Below are 21,257 nucleotides of genomic sequence, written 5' to 3'. Positions count from 1 at the left end.
TTTTCAGTATTTGGAGATTTAAAAAAATACCTTTCTAGTTATTGATTTTTCAGTCTTTTACATTTATTGAGACTGTATGGCTAGCATATGGTCATCTTTCTGGGTTTTCCATGTACACTTGAAAATAACATGTGTTATTTTGTTGTTGGGTAAAATGTTCTATAAATGTCTATTGGGTCAAGTTCATCAATAGTGTTTTTCAATTCCTATCAGTACTGAGTTTCTGTTTACTTATTCTAACAATTATTGAGAGAAGAATGTTAAAATCTCCAAACATATTTGTGCATTTGTGTATTTTTTCTTTCAGTTCTGTCATGTTACTTCATGTATTTGAATCTGTGTTATATTACTTCTTAATGAATTCATCTCTTTATCCATTGTAATGCTTCTCATTCTGTAGTATACTTTGTAAGGTATTAATATAGCCACTTCAGACTTCTTTTAATTATTGTTTGTATGGTATATCTTTTTCCATGCTTTTGTTTCTAATCTTTCTATGTCTTTATGTTTAAAATATATTCCTTTAGACAGCATATGGTTGGATCTTGCTTTTTTATCCTGTCTTACATCTGTCTTTTAGTTGTCTTTGGACCATTTATATTTAATGGAATTATTAATATAGCTGTGTGTAAATCTACCATGTTATTGTTTTCTATTTGTCCCATTTATTTTTTGTTTCCTTTTCACTCTTTTTCTGCCTTCTTTTGAGTATTTTTTTTTAGTATTCCATTCTATCTCTATTATGGCCTTATAAGCTGTACATCATTATTTTTTTTCTGCTGATTATTCTGGAGTATAGACCATGTATCTTTTAATTGTCACAGTCTATCTTCAAATAATAGATTACTTCTTAGTACCCCTTTACTTCCCCCTCCCATTCTTTTTTTTTTTTTTTTTTTTTTTTGCGGTATGCGGGCCTCTCACTGTTGTGGCCTCTCCCGTTGCGGAGCACAGGCTCCGGATGCGCAGGCCCAGCGGCCATGGCTCACGGGCCCAGCCGCTCCGCGGCATATGGGATCCTCCCAGACCGGGGCACGAACCCGTATCCCCTGCATCGGCAGGCGGACTCTCAACCACTGCGCCACCAGGGAGGCCCCCCCTCCCATTCTTTATCCTACTGTTCCTCCATTTTTCTTCTACATATATTGTAAACCCCATAGTACCTTATTATTTTAACTTTAAATAGTTATCTTTAAAGAAATTAAAATATGAAGGACTTTTTTATTCACCCACATATTTACTATTTCTCATGCTCTTCATTCCTTTGGGGAGATCCAAGTTTTCATCTACTATAATTTTCTTTTTGTTAGAAGACGTTCCTTTAAACATTTCTTCTAAATAAAGTAACAAATAGAAAAAAATTTAACAAAAAGTAAGTAATATAAAATAAAGTGGTAAGAGCTAAGCTCTTTTCAACTGAGGGGGAAAAAAAGTTTCTTGTAGTACGTTGGCATTGAATTCTCTCAGGTATTGTTTGTTTTCAAAAGTATTTATTTCGCCCTCATTTCTGAAGAACCTCCTTTTTTTTACACGTCTTTTATGTGTTTATTTTCTTTACACACTTCCTACCCCACTGCTGATTGGTTTGGAAGTTATATGTTCTCAATCTTTTGATATTCTTTTAGTAGTTAAAATTGTAATATGCATACTTAACAAAGTCTGTTGTTAGAATCTACAACCTTCCTCCTAAACAATAATATATGCTCCTGAGAAAATTTGAATACTGAGCACAAAACTACTGCTTACTAGATCTTGTGCCCTCTCTCTTATTTTCTCTTTCACACACACACACATACACCAATCTTTTATGATACTGTTGTGTACTATTTTAGTTCTACCTTGTTTTTATATTCTTAAAAATAAATCATTACTATTGTTCTTATTCTTTGTCAATCCTTATTTGTATCTACCCATATGTTTACAGAATTCTTCATTCATCGTTGCTTCTTTTTTTGTCATGAATATATTAAAAATCATCTGCTTTAATCACTGTAAATAACTCTTGCTCAGAGAACCTTATAACTAATTGGTATGCTTGTTTCAATATCAGTGTTTGTTTTTGTCATTGTTATATGACAATATTGCTATCCTTGATCCTAAAACCTTGTGATCAAATCCAGGAGGGTTGACTTTAGGTGATATTAAGGGAAATAGTGATCAGGGCCAAGAATTTGGTATAAAACATGCTCAACCCAATTCTAAAAATCCAGTTCTCTGCAGAACTTTGGTAAAATATACTTAGCAGAATATATGTTACTGAAATTTGGGATTTCCTAAGGATACATTTTTCACTTTTTCCAAAAGGAAAACATTTTTGAAGACATTTAATATGTGTTCACATGTCTGAGTAAATGCATTTATATATTAAAACTTGTTCAAGTGTAAGGGAAAGAGATCTACTCCAGCTAGTTCAAGAAAACAGGAGTTATTGTAAAAACACAAGTGGAACATGTGGGAGAAAGGATTTCATGGGAACTCTTAAGTCCTAAATCTGCCAGGAATGGAGACTAGAGGATCGTTTTGTGATAGAGAGTAGCTCTCAAGACCTCCACCACCCAGCCAGAAAACGTTCATCTTTACTGTTGTGCTTCACTATGAATTTCAGGGAGGTGCATCTGCTTCTACAAAAGGACTCTGAGTTATCATAGGCATGGAACAAACATTATGTTAAAGTTTAGAATTGGGTATGGCAGGGTAAAGTCAGACTCCAAAATTGGGTGAAGCCAGACCAAAGTTTTCCTAAGACATTTTTTTTTTTTTCTCTATCCAGAGACTAGGTCAAGATAAACTTTTGGTTGTCTCTCTGTGAGGTTGAGTGGATTTTTTTTTTCCTGGAGCCTCCTTTCAAGGGTCCCAGGTTATGTGGAGATCTCAATTCCAACTCTCCATTAGTCCTAAATTCTTGTCTCCTAGTCTTACTTGAGTGTGTTAAGCCATTCGCCGTTACTGGGTCTTCCGACCCCCAACTCTTAGCTTCAGACCTGCTCATTTGCTCCTTGCTCTGGTGTTGTTTTCTCTGGTTTTGGCACATGAGAATTTCTCTTTCTTACCTGCAAGTTCAACTATGAACTGCAAAAATAATTTTTTATTCTATTTTATCCAGATTTTCCTCTTAGCTTAATCAGCTATTTTACTAGAACCTGAAACGTCCAAAGCATTCTTCTCAAAACACAAAACCAATCACATAACCTACTCTGTAAGATCTGTCAATTGTAATAAAGACCTAAATTTTACATGGCTTACTAGGCTCTATTTTGTAAATTGTATACCTTTTCAACTGCACCTCCTATCACTCTTCCCTGTAGTCTCTGAGCTCTAGCCATACTAGCCTTCTCTCTGCTCTTGCTTTGCACTTAGCATCCTCTGATTTGAAAAGCCACCCTCCCCCAACACACTGTATATCTACTCACTTTTCAGATCTCAGTTCAAGTGTCATTTACTTAGAGAAGCCTTTCCTGATTTCCCCGATCTCATCAGTCTAGGTCACTTTCCTGTGTTCTACACTTTTTTCTCTAGAAATATTTGCTTAATATATATTTACATATTCATGTGTATGATTATTTTATTAATGCATGATTCCCCCATAGTCTAGAAACTTCATGAGAGCAGAGACCATTTTGCTTATCATTGGATATGCATCTAGGCACATTGACTGGAACATAGAATATACTCAATAAGTACGGAATGGATGGGCGGGTGGGTGGATGGATGGATAGAAGGTTGTTTGAAGAATGAGTGAGAAATTGAGTGAGTGAGGAAGGAAGGAAGGCAGAAAGGTAGGAGTGAATTGTGGCCAAATAACTTATTCTAGGAGCAATTTTTTGTGCATTGTGCTTGTAAAAACACTTGTAAAAGCAGAAACATTTCTTTATTTGTCTCTCAGTTGTTAGTCTCACATAATAGCAAATACTTCTCTGTAGGTGGCAGTGCACTTACATAAGACAGTTTTCTGAAAAAAAAGGGGGGGATGTGGAATTATCTTGAACATTTGAAAGCATTTATATAACTTGACTCTCATATTACAGTTTTAAAGACATGCTCTTATTTTCCATAATGTGGATGTGTTCTTGATTTATACTTGGCTGGAGTCTTTTTCCCTCAGAGGTATTAGTAAGTGCTAGAGAGTTATCAGCTCTCATTTTATGATAGTATGATCCATATCAGCATGCCGTTCAAGAATTAGAAAATGGGTATTGTGAATGAAACTGTAGATAATGTTTTGTCTTTAACAATAATAATATTTATACCGTAGAATAATTGGAACTACAGCAAATATAGACAGAACTACAGGCCAAACGTGTATATCTCAACTAACTTTGGGGATGAGACTTTTAAATTGTTTTCTAAATACATTAAAAAGAATGACCAGGGACGTCTCTGATGGCATAGTGGTTAAGAATCTGCCTGCCAATACAGGGGACACGGGTTCAATCCCTGGTCCTGGAAGATCCCATGTGCTGCGGAGCAACTAAGCCTGTGCGCCACAACTACTGAGCTGGCATGCTGCAACTACTGAAGCCCGTGTGCCTAGAGCCCGTGCTCCACAACAAGAGAAGCCACTGCAGTGAGAAGCCCGCGCACTGCAATGAAGAGTAGCCCCCTCTTGCCGCAACTAGAGAAAGCCTGTGCGCAGCAACGAAGACCCAACGCAGCCAAAAATAAATAAATAAATTTATTATTAAAAAAAAAAAAAGAACGACCAGTTGACCACTTTACTCCTGGATTTTATATATAGAAATTTGAAGCCCAAATTTATCTTTCCCAGAATGTTTTGTGCTTACTATTGCCACCTATATCATCTAAAGTTCCTTATAATCTAAAAGTACTATCATTAAAATATTTGCCCCACTTTGTTTTCCATGCTGTAGGTTTTTTTCAAGTTAAAAAAATACATATATATAATAATTTTGTCCTTGCAGCACTTAAATGCAGAACGGTCTTACAAGTCCCAGACTGCTACTTTACATAAGTCTGTTGTAAAGATGGAAAAGGAGCTTCAGAAGGTTCAGTTTGAAAAAGTGTCTGCCCTTGCAGACTTGTCTTCCACAAGGGAACTTTGCATTAAACTTGACTCAAGCAAAGAACTTCTTAATCGACAGATGGTTGCTAAAGATCAAGAAATAGAAATGGTATGTATTATGTTTTTAAATGGTTCTTTTAATATTACTATTACTATAAAATGATCACCATTTTCAAAAAATGAACTATTTTTAAATAAAATATTACATCAAGCCATGCCTTTCAACTTTAGATTTTATTTTTAAAGTCCAAGAAATTAATTTATGCTGTGTTCCAAACAACTCAAGACCATAACAGAAGCTCTTCCTTTGAGTGTGTAATTTGCATTTACTTTTAGCCAAAAGAATTATAAAGCACATTGACATATCAATCAGCAAAGAACCATGAAGCTGAGGTTTATCTAGCAGAATAATAACTTTAATGATATCCTTTTAAGCAAAATTTACTATTTGGCTGAGTTCTTTTAAACTGTAATTCACTTGATTGTATCTACCATGTGCCTGACATTGTGCTAGCCACTGTGAATATAATGTTCAAAAGATACAGTCCCCTGCCCTCAAGGGCCTCCTGGTATTGACATACAAATTATTTGGGGTGAATATTTTACTAGTAAGAAATACTCAAGTTTTCAGAGAGGGAATTCCTTTTTGGCCTGTGGGTGTCAGAGAGGAGTTCACAAGGGCATACTACTGAACTCAGAAGTGATGAGGCATCCCATTCAGAGGGAACAACCACTTAGGCAATGGTCCGAAGTTATAAGTGAACTCTTGAGTGAGTAGTAAGTCATTTGCATTGGCCAGGTGGCTGAGATGCATCTGGAAAAATAGATGGAGCCTGAATCCTGAAGGGATATGTATTCAAGTTGCATAGTATAATTGAAATATCAACACATTTTGGTTATATGTTGATACACATACACCAATACACAACAACCAAAAGGATTAGTAATCTTTAAGCTTTAAAATTATTACCCCTTGGGCTTCCCTGGTGGCGCAGTGGTTGAGAGTCCGCCTGCCGATGCAGCGGACACGGGTTCGTGCCCCGGTCCGGGAGGATCCCACATGCCGTGGAGAGGCTGGGCCCATGAGCCATGGCCGCTGAGCCTGCGCGTCCGGAGCCTGTGCTCCGCGACGGGAGAGGCCATGACGGTGAGAGGCCCACGTACCGCAAAAAAAATAAAATAAAATAAAAATAAAATTATTACCCTTAGCAAAACTAAATATAAAATTGATAATGATTTATATTTATTTTTTGATCTTTTAAGGATATTTACTACAGGTTTTGTTGCTTACTAGTCTTTAAATACTTTTTCTCTTATTGTGTTAAAATACATATAACCTTTACCATCTTAACCATTTTAAAGTTCAGTGGTTTTCACATTGTTTTGCAGCCATCACCACCTTCCATGTCCATAACTCCTCTCATCTTATAAATCTGAAACTCTATACCTATTCAACAATAACTCCCCATTCTCTCCTCCCTGCAGCCCCTGGCAACCACCATTATATTTTCTGTGTTGATGATTTTGACTACTCTAAGTACCTCACATAAGTGGAATCATATGTATTTGTCTTTGGGAGGCTGACTTATTTCACTTAGCATAATGTCCTTAAGGTTCATCTATGTTGTAGCATATTGCAGAATTTCTTTCCTTTTTTTAAAATAGATCTTTATTGGAGTATAATTGCTTCACAATACTGTGTTAGTTTCTGTTGCACAGCAAAGCAAATCACCCATATGCATACACATGTCTCCATATACCCTCCCTCTTGAGCCTCCTTCCCATCCTCCCTATCCCAACCCTCTAGGTCATCGCAAAGCACCGAGCTGATCTCCCGGTGCTATGCTGCTGCTTCCCACGAGCCAACTATTGTACATTCAGTAGTGTATATATGTCGATGCTACTCTCACTTTGCCCCAGCTTCGCCCTCCCACCCCATGTCCTCAAGTCCATTCTCTATGTCTGCCTCTTTTTTCCTTCCCTGCAACTAGGTTCATCAGTACCATTTTATTTTATTTTTTTTAGATTCCATATATATGTGTTAGCGTACGGTATTTGTTTTTCTCTTTCTGACTTACTTCACTCTGTATGACAGACTCTAGGTCCATCCACCTCACTACAAATAACTCGTTTTCATTTCTTTTTATGGCTGAGTAATATTCCATTGTATATATGTGCCAATCTTCTTTATCCATTCATCTGTCGATGGACATTTAGGTTGGTTCCATGTCCTGGCTATTGTAAATAGTGCTGCAATGAACATTGTGGTACATGTCTTTTTGAATTATGGTTTTCTCAGGGTATATGCCCAGTAGTGGAATTGCTGGGTCATATGGTAGTTCTATTTTTAGTTTTTTAAGGAACCTCCATATTGTTCTCCATAGTGGTTGTATCAGTTTACATTCCCACCAACAGTGCAAGAGGGTTCCCTTTTCACCACACCCTTTCCAGCATTTATTGTTTCTAGATTTCTTGATAGTGGCCTTTCTGACCCGTGTGAGGAGATACCTCATAGTGGTTTTGATTTGCATTTCTCTAATAATTAGTGATGTTGAGCATCTTTTCATGTGCCTCTTGGCCATCTGTTTGTTTTCCTTGGTGAAATATCTATTTAGGTCTTCTGCCCATTTTTTAACTGGATTGTTTGCTTTTTTGATATTGAGCTGCATGAGCTATTTATATATTTTGGAGATTAATCCTTTGTCTGTTGTTACATTTGCAAATATTTTCTCCCATTCTGAGGATTGTCTTTTTGTCTTGTTTATGGTTTCCTTTGCTGTGCAAAAGCTTTTAAGTTTAATTAAGTCCCATTTGTTTATTTTTGTTTTTATTTCTGTTACTCTAGGAAGTGGGGTAAAAAAGATCTTGCTGTGTTTTATGTCAAAGAGTGTTTTTCCTTTGTTTTCCTCTAAGAGTTTGATAGTGTCTGGTCTTACATTTAAGTCTTTAATCCATTTGGAGTTTATTTATATGTATGGTGTTAGGGAGTGTTCTAATTTCATCCTTTTACATGTAGCTGTCCAGTTTTCCCAGCACCACTTATTGAAGAGGCTGTCTTTTCTCCATTGTATGTTCTTGCCTCCTTTGTCATAAATTAGGTGACCATATGTGCGTGGGTTTATCTCTGGGCATTCTATCCTGTACCGTTGATCTATATTTCTGTTTTTGTGCCAGTACCATACTATCTTGATTACTGTAGCTTTGTGGTATAGTTTGAAGTTGGGGAGCCTGATTCCTCCAACTCCATTTTTCTTTCTCAAGATTGCTTTGGCTATTCAGGGTCTTTTGTGTTTCCCTATGAATTGTAAAATTTTTTGTTCTAATTCTGTGAAGAATGCCATTGGTAGTTTGATAGGGATTGCATTGAATCTGTAGATTGCTTTGGGTAGTATAGTCATTTTCACAATATTGATTCTTCCATTCCAAGAACATGGTATATTTCTCCATCTGTTTATGTTATCTTTGATTTCTTTCATTGGTGTTTTACAGTTTTCTGAGTACAAGTCTTTAGCCTCCTTAGGCAGGTTTATTCCTAGGTATTTTATTCTTTTTGTTGCAATGGTAAATGGAAATGTTTCCTTAATTTCTCTTTCTGATTTTTCGTTGTTGGTGTATAGGAATGCCAGAGATTTCTGTGCATTAATTTTGTATCCTGCAACCTTACCAAATACATTAATTACTTCTAGTAGTTTTCTGGTGGCATCTCTAGGATTTTCTATGTATAGTATCATATCATCAGGAAACAGTGACAGTTTTACTTCTTCTTTTCCAATTTGTATTCCTTTTATTTCTTTTTCTTCTCTGATTGCTGTAGCTAGGACTTCCAAAACTATTTTGAATAAGAGTGGTGAGAGTGGACATCCTTGTCTTTTTCCTGATCTTAGTGGAAATGCTTTCAGTTTTTCACCATTGAGTATGATGCTTGCTGTGCGTTTGTCACATATGGCCTTGATTATGTTGAGGTAGGTTCCCTCTATGCCCATCTTCTGGAGAGTTTTTATCATAAATAGGTGTTGAATTTTGTCAAAAGCTTTTTCTGCATCTATTGAGATGATCATATGGTTTTTATTCCTTAATTTGTTATTGTGGTATGTCACATTGATTGATTTGCATACATTGAAGAATCCTTGCATCCCTGGGATAAATCCCACTTGATCATGGTATATGATCCTTTTAATGTGCTGTTGGATTCTGTTTGCTAGTATTTTGTTCAAGATATTTGCATCTATGTTCATCAGTGATATTGGCCTATAATTTTCTTTTTTTGTGATATCTTTTTCTGGTTTTGGTATCAGGGTTCCAGGTTCTATGGCTTCATAGAATGAATTTGGGAGTGTTTCTCCCTCTGCAAAGAGTTTGAGAAGGATGGGTGTTAGCTCTTCTCTAAATGTTTGATAGAGTTCGCCTGTGAAGCCCCCTGGTCCTGGACTTTTGTTTGTTGGAAGATTTTTAATTACGGTTTCAATTTCATTACTTGTGATAGGTCTGTTTTTGTTTTCTAATTCTTCCTGGTTCAGTCTTGGAAAATTGAACCTTTCCAAGAATTTGTCCATTTCTTCATGGTTGTCCATTTTATTGGCGTATAGTTGTTTGTAATAGTCTCTTATAATCCTTTGTACTTCTGCAGTGTCAGTTGTGATTTCTCCTCTTTCATTTCTAATTTTATCTGTTTGCATCCTCACCCTTTTTTTCTTAATGAGTCTGGCTAAGGGTTTATCAATTTTGTTTACCTTCTCAAAGAACCAGCTTTTAGTTTTATTGATCTTTGCTATTGTTTTCTTTGTTCCTGTTTCATTTATTTCTGCTCTGATCTTTATGATTTCTTTCCTTCCACTGACTTTGGGTTTTCTTTGTTCTTTTTCCTCTAGTTGTTTCAAGTGTAGGGTTAGATTGTTTATTTGAGAATTTTCTTGTTTCTTGAGGTGAGTTTGAATTGCTATAAACTTCCCTTTTAGAACTGCTTTTGCTGCATCTCATAGGTTTTGGGTCGTCATGTTTTCATTGTCATTTGTTTCTAGGTATTTTTTTATTTCTTCTTCGATTTCTTCAGTGATCTCTTGGTTATTTAGTAGTGCACTGTTTAGCCTCATGTATTTATGTTTTTTTACAGATGTTTTCCTGTAATTGATTTCCAATCTCATAGCGTTGTGGTCAGAAAAAGATGCTTGATACAATTTCAATTTTCTTTAATTTTCCAAGGCTTGATTTGTGTCCCAAGATGTGATCTATCCTGGAGAATGTTCCATGTGCACTTGAGAAAAAAGTGTATTCTGCCACTTTTAGGTGGAATGTTCTATAAATATCAGTTAGACCTATCTGGGCTATTGTGTTATTTAAAGCTTGTGTTTCCTTATTTATTTTCATTTTGGATGATCTGCCCATTGGTGTAAGTGGGGTGTTAATGTCCCCTACTATTACTGTGTTACTGTTGATTTCTCCTTTCATGGTTGTTTGCATTTGCCTTATGTATTGAGCTCCTATGCTGGGTGCATAAACATTTATAATTGTTATATCTTCTTCTTGGATTGCTTCCTTGATCATTAGATAGTGTCCTTCCTTGTCTCTTGTAACATTCTTTATTTTAAAGTCTATTTTATCTGATATGAGTACTGCTACTCCAGCTTTCTTTTGATTTCCATTTGCATGGAATATCTTTTTCCATCCCCTCACTTTCAGTCTGTATGTGTCCCTAGGTCTGAAGTGGGTCTCTTGTAGACAGCATATATTTGGGTCTTGTTTTTGTATCCATTCAGACAGTCTGTGTCTTTTAGTTGGGGCATTTAATCCATTTACATTCAAGGTTATCATCAATATGTATGTTCCTATTACCATTTTCTTAATTGTTTTGGGTTTGTTTTTGTGGGTTTTTTCCTTCTCTTGTGTTTTCCGCCTAGAGAAGTTTCTTTAGCATTCGTTTTAAAGCTGGTTTGGTGGTGCTGAATTTTCTTAGCTTTTGCTTGTCTGAAAAGCTTTTGGCTTCTCCATCAAATCTGAATGAGATCCTTGCTGGGTAGAGTAATCTTGGTTGTAGGTTTTTCTCTTTCATCACTTTAAATATATCCTGCCACTCCCTTCTGGCCTGCAGAATTTCTGCTGAAAAATTAGCTGATAACCTTATGGGGATTCCTTTGTATGTTATTTTTTATTTTACCCTTGCTGCTTTTAATATTTTTTCTTTGAATTTAATTTTTGTTAGTTTGATTAATATGTGTCTTGGTGTGTTTTTCCTAGTGTTTATCCTGTAGGGGACTCTCTGTGCTTCCTGGACTTTGGTGACTATTTCCTTTCCCATGTTAGGGAAGTTTTCCACTATAATCTCTTCAAATATTTTCTCAGACACTTTCTTTTTGTCTTCTTCTTCTGGGACCCCTATAATTCAAATGTTGGTGTGTTTAGTGTTGTCCCAGAGGTCTCTGAGACTGTCCTCAATTCTTTTCATTCTTTTTTCTGCTCCTCTGCAGTTATTTCCACCATTTTGTCATCCAGCTCACTTATTCGTTCTTCTGCCTCAGTTATTCTGTTATTGATTCCTTCTAGTGTATTTTTCATTTCAGTGATTGTATTGTTTATCTCTGTTTGTTTGTTCTTTAGTTCTTCTAGATCTTTGTTAAACATTTCTAGTATTTTCTCAATCCGTGCCTCCATTCTACTTCTGAGATTCTGGATCATCTTTACTATCATTACTCTGAATTCTTTTTCAGGTAGATTGCGTATTTCCTCTTCATTTATTTGGTCTTGTAGGTTTTTACCTTGCTGCTTCATCTGTGACACATTTTTTGCCGTCTCTATTTTTTTAAATTTTTTATGAGTGGGATTGTGTTCCTGTCTTACTGGTTATTTGGCCTGAGGCTTCCAACACTGGGGTTTGTAGGCTGGGTCTTGATGGTGAGATGAGGCACTCTGTGAGACCTCACTCTGATGAATATTCCCTGGGGTCTGAGGTTCTCTGTTAGTCCAGTGGTTCAGACTCGGAGCTCCCACTACAGGAGCTTCAGCCTTACCCTGGGCTTGTGAACAAGATCCCTCAAGCCACATGGGGTGGCAAAAAAAAGAGAGAGAGAACAATAACAAAGTAAAAAATAAAATTCGACTAGGAAACTAACAGATATGTTAGAAAGAATATAAAAATAAAAATATAGATGAATCAACAACCAGAAGGTACATCAGTACCCCAATAGTAAAAAAGAGGAGGGAAAAGCAAAAAAAAAAAGGGGTGGGGGGAAGACCTTGGCTGTGGAGGGCAGGGCCTAAGCAAGGGCGAGGTTTGGGCAGTGGGCGGGGCCTATGCTTAGGACTCACAGGGCTGGAAAAGACCCTGGGAGCTGTGTGGGGTGGGGCTTAGGCTCTAGGAACAGAAGGGGACCAGGCGTGCCCCCCACCCCTGGTCTTAGAGGGCAGGGAACCTTACCTGGGAGCCCAGCAGGTTTCCTGGGCTTGAGGGGGTAGGGCAAATGCCCTCCTCTCCTCTCCTGCTCCTCCGGTCTGGGAGGGCCCCTCCCACCTGCCTCTCTTGATCTCCCCGGCCTCCCTCCTATGCCCCCAGGACCAATGAGGGGTGGGCAGCCTTGGAGGGCAGGGGACCGGCCTGGGAGCTCGGCAGGCTCCCTGGGCCCGAGTGGGTAGGGCAATCATCCTCCACTCCTCTCCTGCTCCACCCAGATGGCCCCTCCCACCTGCATCTCCTGATCTCTCCGGCCTCCCTGCTATGCCCCCAAGAACGCATGTGGCCTGGATCGGGCTTTGGATAGGGGGAACCGGCTTGGGAGCCCAGCAGGCTCCCCGGCCCTAGTGGGCCAGGCAATGGCCCTCCACTCCTCTCCCTCTCCTCTGGGAGAGTCCCTCCCACCTACCTCTCCTGATCTCCCTGGCCTTAGGGGGCATAGGTCCTGTCTGGCCTCCACTTCTCCTCCCCCCTCAGTCCCCCTACATCCTACTGGTTCACTTTGGGGTTCCTCCCATCTCCTTGGGCGTCAGAGTCCCCCACCAGCGGCCAGCAGGCACCCTAGTTGTGGGGAGAAGCTAACTCCACGTCTTCCCACACTGCCATCTTGACTCCACCCTCTCTTTCCTTTTTAAGGCTGAACAGTATTCCACTGTGTGAATATACCACAGTTTGCTTATTTATTTGTCAGTTTGTGGACACTTGGGTTGCTTCCATGTTTTAGCTATTGTGAGTAATGCTGCTATACACATGGGTGTGTAAATCTCTCTTCAAGATGCTGCTTTCATTTTGTTTGGGTCTCTACCCAGAAGTTGGATTTCTGGATCATATGGTAATCATATAGTAATTCTATTTTTAATTTTTTGAGGAATCTCCATACTGTTTTCCAAAGCAGCTGTACCATTTTTTTTTTTTTTTCTTTTTGCGGTATGCGGGCCTCTCACTGCCGTGGACTCTCCCGTTGCGGAGCACAGGCTCCGGACGCGCAGGCCCAGCGGCCATGGCTCACGGGCCCAGCCGCTCCGCGGCATACGGGATCCTCCCAGACCGGGGCACGAACCCGTATCCCCTGCATCGGCAGGCGGACTCTCAACCACTGCGCCACCAGGGAGGCCCAGCTGTACCATTTTACATTCCCACTGACAGTGCACAAGTGTTCCAATTTCTCTACCTCCTTGCCAACACTTGTTGTTTTTCAGCCTTTCTTTCTCTCTTTCTCTTTCTTTCTTTCTTTCTTTCTCTCTCTCTCTCCCCTCCTCCCTCCCTCCCTCCTTCCCCCCACCTCTCTCTCTCTTTTGCTAATAACTATCCAGATGGGTGTGAAGTCATCAGGCTAATTCTCATAGTATTTTTAAATACTCCTGGCATAAATTTTTTTTGCCTTAGAATTTAGTTATTTATGTATATATGTTTATCCCCATAATAAGCTGTGTTTCAAGTGCAAGAACTATCTTATTTATCTTTGTATTTCTTCAGCTGTACTATGCATATAAGGGACAGTCAAATAATTTTTCTAAGTTATTCTGATTTTGAGATAATTGTAGATTCACATGCAATTATAAGAAACTATACAAAGAAATGTTGTGTCTCCTTTACCTGGCTTCCCCCAATGATAACATCTTGCAAAACCATAGTATAATATCTCAACCAGGCTTTTGACATTGTTTCAGGCAAGATATGGAACATTTCTATCACAGGACCCATCATGTTGCCCTTTTTTAGCGCTATCTACTCCCCTCCTATCCACAACCTCTCCTTAACCCCTGGAAACAAACAGCTAATCTGTTCTCCACTTGTAAATTTTGTCACTTCAAGAATGTTATATAGATAGAATCATACGATATGTAAACTTTTGGGATTGGATTTTTTTCACTCAGCATAATTCTCTGAAGATTCATCCAGGTTGTTGCATATATTAGTGGTTCATTCCTATAACATAGTTTGTTTAATCATTCATCCTTTGAAGAACATCTGTTATTTCCAGTTTAGAGAGAGATAGAGAGAGAGAGAGAAAGAGAGAGAGAGAGAAATTAAAGACCCAAATAAAAGGAAAGACATCCCACATCCATGGATCAGAAGACTTAACACTGTTAAAATGGCAGTACTACCCCAAGTTGGTCTACAAATTCAATACAATGCCTATTAGAATCCCATTTGGCTTCCTCATTGAAACTGACAAGATGACATAAAATTAATATGGAAGTGCAAGTGACCCAGAATAGCCAAAACAATCTTGAAAAAGAAGAACAAAGTCAGAGCACTTCCCAATTTCAAAACTGTCTATAGTAATCAAGACAGTGTAGTACTAGCATAAGAAAAGATATATAGGTCAGTGGAACAGAATTGAGAGTCCAGAAATAAACTCTTACATTTGTGGTGAAATGATTTCCAAAAAATTGGTAGCAATACAATTTAATGGGGGGAAGAATAGTCTTTTCAACAAATGCTACTGGGACAACTGAACATCTACATGGAGAAGAATGAAGTTGGATTCCTATCACATACCATATACAAAAATTAACTTCAAATGTTTTATAGGCCTATATGTAAGAGTTAAAAATATAAAACTCTTAAGAAGAGAGCATACAAATAAATCTTTGTGACCTTGGGTTAGGTAATGCTTTTTTAGAGTCACATCAAAAGTACAACAGAAGAAAAAATAGATTAGAAGGACTTAATCAAAATAAAAAACTTTTGTGCTGCAAATGATATCAACAAAGTAAAAAGACAATGCACAGAATGGGGAAAACATTTGCAAATCATATATCTAATAAGAGATTTGTATCCAGAGTATATAAAGGACTCTTGCAACTTAGTAATAACCCAACTCAAAAAATGGGGAGGGCCTCCCTGGTGGCGCAGTGGTTGAGAGTCCGCCTGCCGATGCAGGGGATACGGGTTCGTGCCCCGGTCTGGGAGGATCCCATATGCCGCGGAGCGGCTGGGCCCGTGAGCCATGGCCGCTGGGCCTGCGCATCCGGAGCCTGTGCTCCGCAACGGGAGAGGCTACAACAGTGAGAGGCCCGCATACCGCAAAAAGAAAAAAAAAAAAAAAAAAAAATGGGGAAAGGATCTCAGTAGACATTTCTCTACAGACACTACATAAATGGGCAAAAAGCACATGAAAAGATGCTCGACATCATTAACAATCAGAGGAATGCAAAACAAAACTATACCATTTCATAACCACTAGGATGGCTATAATTTTAAAAAGACAATAGCAAATGTTGGCAAAGATGTAGAAAATTTGGAACCCTCATACATTGCTGGTGGGAATGTAAAATAGGCCTCTTTGGAAAACATCTTGGCAGTTCCTCAAAATGTGAAAAAATAGGATTACCGTAAAGTCCAGAAATCCCACTACTATTTATCAAAGAAGAATGAAAACATAGGTCCATGTAAAAACTTATACACAAATGTTCTTATCAGCATTATTTATAATAGCCAAAAAGTATAAATAACTCAAATATTCCTACATCTATGCAAGGGAATATTATTTGGCAATAGAAGTAACGAAGTACTGATACCTGCTAAAACATGGATGACTCTTGAAAACATTACACTAAGTGAAGGAAGGCAGTCCCATAACACCACACACACATTGTATGATTCCATTTATATGAAATGTTTAAAATAAAGCAGATCATAGAGACAGAAAATAGATTAGGGATTGTCTAGGGCTAGTACTGGGGTAGGAGTGGGGGAATGACAGCTAATGTGTGCTGGGTTTCATTTTGCAATGATGAAAAAGTTCTCACAATAGATTGTGAGATTATGGTATGATCATACAACTCTGTTAATATACTAAAAACCATTGACTTGTACAATTTAAATGGGCAAGTTGTATGGTATGTGAATTATATTCCAATAAGGCTGTTACCAAAAATGTGATGCTCCATTTTATATTCCTGCCAGCAAGGTATATGAGATTGCCATTGCCCATTTTAATGTTAATCAACACAGAAACTAAGAAATTTGCCAGTTTGATAAACTACAACATTGGTTCACCTGAAAGAGATTTCCCCAGGAAACACTTAGCAATGTCTATAGACATTTTTGACGGTCACAACCAGGGTGGGGGGATGCTATGGATCTCTGGTAAGTAGAGGCCAGGGGTGCCGCTAAACATCCTATAATGCATAGGGCAGCTCCCTACACCAAATAAATGTCCAACCCAAAACATCAGTAGTGTCAAAGTTAAGAAATCCTGGACTAGAAATACCATCTTGATTTAATTTCTATTTCTTTGATTATTAGTAAGGGTAAGTTATTCTATTGTTACTAATTAGCTGTATTTTGTACATTTTCTGTTCACATCACTAGGTCATATTTCTCATCATTTTGTTCATCTTCCTTATATTAATAATATATTAACTATTTACTGAGTTTATTTTCATCTGTTTTTTTTCTCGTAAATTTTGTTTATAATGAGTATAAATATGTTTGTTTTTTCTACAGTCAGACATCAGTTTTTAATTGTATCTAGTCTAAAAAGTTCTTCCCCTACCTGCCCGCCCCCTTCCTAATAATTTCATTTTTATTTAACTTTTTTTTCTTAGGGTTTTATCTTTTTACATTTAATTTTTTTAATGCATATATAAATTATTATAATGTGTAGTATGAGATAAGGAATAATTTTTTTCTAAATAGTGATGTCTGGTTTTCCTCCTTTTGAAGAAACATTTGGCTTACAGAACGTATTTTAGGCTCAAGATAACCTTCAAAAAGTGAAGTTTTCCACAGGATCATTCAAGAGAAGGAATGTGCAATTACTCCTTATCTTTCTTAACTATGGAGCGCGATGACATTCCATCAGGAAATTAGGTGTTTATAATTCACCCAACTCAGGACAAAGCAGTAGTTACAGATACTACCATGTCAGTCTTGCAGAAATAAATTAAGAAATATCAAAGCTGGAAATGGAAATTGTTTGAAGTTTGAGATTAATAACTCTTTACTTAAATTAATGAACTTTCTGATATTATCAGAGAGTTGGGGAAAGTGATACTCAGTGTGTGTGCGTGTGTGTATCTGGTAAGAAGGAGGACACAATTTCCAATCAAGAAATTAAAAGTGGTTGTCAGTTTATAACATAGTACAGACATTTTATGAGTCTCTGATAATACATCAGTTAAGTGAACAAATAGGAATAAGTATAGGTATCTTCTTATTATTGTACAGATGGAGAATGAGTTCGATTCTGCTCGTTCTGAAATAGAACTCCTCAGGAGTCAGATAACAAATGAGAGAATCTCCATGCAGAATCTAGAAGCTTTGCTGGTGGCCAATCGAGACAAAGAATATCAGTCTCAGATAGCACTTCAAGAAAAGGAATCTGAAATTCAGCTTCTTAAAGAACACCTTTGTTTGGCAGAAAACAAAATGTGAGTTGGTTAGCAATATGATAACATAATGTCATATTTCTAAATTTTTGGTACTTTATAGATTAGTAGAATTTTAAAGCTGGCATTTAGACAATTTAGTGCCATAATTTGCTATTAATTAAACTGAGGACCCCAAATATTGTGATTTGTCTAAGATTTAGTACTTATTTCTATTATATGTTTATCTAAATTTATCTAAATTTAAGTTTAACCATCTCTGTTGATTGTTTGGGTATAAATGAACACCTATTGGTCTAACATATTGCCTTTAGGAAATAACCAGATTAGAAGAAATTAAGCACTTCTGAAACCAGAAGAATTTTTCTATTTATGGACCCACCTGGTAGTGCCACCATCTTTCCATTTGTCACATAATATTTCCCTATGTACCTATGTACCTGTAAGTGTATACTGGTTACCTGGAAGAACTACTGCATTTACAGAATGCTGAAGACTTCCCCCAGAGCATTGATTTTGATTTTTTTTATTTTAAGAATCCCTAATACCGTTAGCACCTTATTTACAAGACTGGACGATTAGGTGGAAATGCCTGCCTGCATAGTGAATATTTTATTATTAAAATATTAAACTAATATTTTATTATTAAACTTAATATTTTATTATTAAACTCACCTCTCACAAAACTTCATGGGGACCCTTAACCTCTGTTCTTATCTGTCCCACCTATAACACTTTTTCATCCAGCCTCAACTCTGCCCTCCCATCCGAGCAGGGGACGTGGGGAAGGACAGGAATCACGGTCTCAGGAATCAGCCACTTGTAGGAGCCCCCGACTAAGCAAATGCTGCAAAACCATGGCCCGTTTCCTTCAGAAACTGATTTTAGGTTTTGGCAGCTGTGATTGAGTCATTCTTTTCAATCACTGCAGCTGGGCTTTGGGGGTACCTCCAACCAGTTCTGCAGGATCATTTCCTCAAGCTGTAGGTGGAAATTGCCTCAGTGAAGTGTGCCGACAGTCCCACCTTAAGGGGTACATTCTGTTTTAGACTGGCTGGTGAGTAGTATCAAGTAAGCTTGATAAAGTTGTGTGTTCTTAGTCTCTAAAGTTTAGACTCCAGCAGTCTGTAATGCAGTCCTGAAAGCCAGCAGAGAGGATAGAATGTTCTGTGCAAGAAGCATTCACCTCTGTCATCTGCCTCATGGTAGTGTGCCTTATCACAGGGGTTTGGAGGCAGTGTTTAGCCCTAAGGAAGATCCTGTTAAATTGAAGAGATTTTGTTTTTAACAGTAGATATATCAAATTTCATATATATATATATATATATATATATATATATGGCATTTGGTCAATTAAATGTACATATATACACACACATTCATCATGGTGCTAGTGAATTCCAGTATTATATGCACTGGAATATGCACCTAATACCTTAAAGTACACTTGTAAAAATGATCTGCAGTAAATAAGTAACATAGGTAGATAATAGATAATAGTACCCCTCTAAACATCGGGAAACTGAGACAGAAAAGGTTTAACTAATTGAATTGGGCTGGGACAGCTTAGGCTTTTAGTAGGCTACTTTGCACATTTACTACATCTAAAGCTGGCATATTTTAGATGCACTAATACATCTATGAAAATGACAGTTTTGCTTGGATCCAGCTGAGAAACCATTGCCAACATGGTTTCATGTACTCTAGGAGTCCCAGCCATATTTTACCTATAATTAACTGTCACTCACATTCTTTTACACAGGGCCATCCAGAGTAGAGACGTGGCCCAGTTCAGGAACGTCATAACGCAGTTGGAAGCTGATTTAGACATTACCAAGAGACAACTAGGGACAGAGCGCTTTGAAAGGTAAGTGTGTCTCTATGCCACATTCAGCCTGGAAAGCATTGTTCCTTGGATAACCGCAGATTTTGGTTATTTCATGATGCTTAGATTTTAAAGCATGATTTGAACTATAGTTCTATGACAGTGTTAATGATGTCGCTGGATATAAAGTTTAGTAAGAGTCTCACTGTTTTGCTTTAGGGAAAGAGCTGTGCAAGAACTTCGCCGCCAGAATTACTCAATTAATCCTTATCATTTGAGTTCCACAATAAAGCCAAGTACAAAATGTCACTCACCAGAACGTGCTCGCCATCGATCTCCTGACCGAGGCCTGGATTGATCATTAGAAGAGTAAGTGGTTTAAGGATCCATTCTTTGGGAACCATATAGCAATAAAAACTGAATATCTGAGGGGGTAAGAAAACTCTGTAACAGTCTACCATTAATAGTGCTATTTAAACATCATTACATAATTAGATATGTAGACATAAAAATAAAGTATTTTGATAATTAGTTTTATCTAAATATGTTAAAGAAAGGTCTATTTTATCTAATGTATACATAAATCATATTTTTTAAATCTGATTTTCTTTTTTTTTCTACAACATACAGTTTTTTCATATACTTCCATTGACAAAATATTGGCTAATTATTACAGCACCATAAAAGACATATAGTTCAGGAAAATAATAGGCTAATTTTTCAGAGGAAAATAATTTAGATATATTCCTCTATGTCGCAAATTTCGTAAAAACATTTTTATTTAGAAATAATTTCAAACTTACAAGAAGTTAACAAAAGTAAAATAATACAAAGAACATCTCTGCAACCTTTTACCCATACTCACTATTAAAATTTTACCGCATTTGCTTTTTATGTGTTTATGGGACAACACACGCTGTCTCATGCACTCACACTCTTGCACTTGTTCCTCCCTCTCTCTCTCTCTCTCTCTCTCTCTCCCTCTTCCCTACCCCCTCAACAGACTTTTTTTTTAAACAATAACTAATACCTCCAGCTTGAACCATCCTCACAAGTTTCTCCCTTGCCTCCTTCCGTTCTGTATTTGTACATCCTTTCTTCTCCAGTGAGAGCCCTGGTTTAACATCAGCACATTTGTTCGACAACAGCAACACAGATATTCACCTGCTCGACCCCAGAATGCATCTAAAATACTTTCAAAATGTCTTCATCTATGTCACTACAATAAACAGGCCAACATAAAAAAAAGTTCAGAATCTGTTTGCAATTCTTCCTTTCTATCCCCATACATTACCTTTCCCAAGTCTTGAGGGCATATAGTCAAATACTGTGTTCATAACTTGCTTGGATTAATTCTTTTTTTTCTCCTTTCACTGTGGTTATGGTATACATTTGAAATACATTAGATTCATTTGTTTCAATTTGCTTTCATTTTTCTTGATTATGTTGAGATATCCTAACCAAGAAGAAGAGCTGTCTTTCCATTTGTTCAAATTTGCCTTTGTGTCTTTCAGGAATGGCTTGTAGTTTTTTTCTTTATATAGGTTTTGAACGTTTCTTGTTAAGTTCATTTCTAAATATTTTATTATTTTTTGTTGCTATTGTAAATGGGGTTTCCTCCATTCATTA

The 21,257-nt window shown here is 37.4% G+C and overlaps 1 protein-coding gene across 1 annotated transcript in view; it reads left to right on the top strand.

Moving 5' to 3' along the window:
* The window catches only part of TSGA10 (testis specific 10), a 93,619-nt gene extending 73,540 nt beyond the window's left edge, over positions 1–20,079 (top strand). Inside the window, exons 16-19 of the mRNA XM_082643278.1 lie at positions 4,920–5,129; positions 17,643–17,845; positions 19,566–19,670; positions 19,848–20,079. Of these exons, the coding sequence (XP_082499404.1) occupies positions 4,920–5,129; positions 17,643–17,845; positions 19,566–19,670; positions 19,848–19,986 (657 nt within the window). The 3' untranslated portion in view covers positions 19,987–20,079. The remainder of the gene's footprint in view (positions 1–4,919; positions 5,130–17,642; positions 17,846–19,565; positions 19,671–19,847) is intronic.
* Positions 20,080–21,257: the final 1,178 nt, after the last annotated feature.

Source organism: Mesoplodon mirus (genome assembly GCF_964341445.2).
Source record: "Mesoplodon mirus genome assembly, chromosome: 14".
Classification (NCBI taxonomy): domain Eukaryota; kingdom Metazoa; phylum Chordata; class Mammalia; order Artiodactyla; family Ziphiidae; genus Mesoplodon; species Mesoplodon mirus.
The sequence above is the reverse complement of the archived record's forward strand: the minus strand, read 5'-3'. Positions and strand labels throughout refer to the sequence as shown.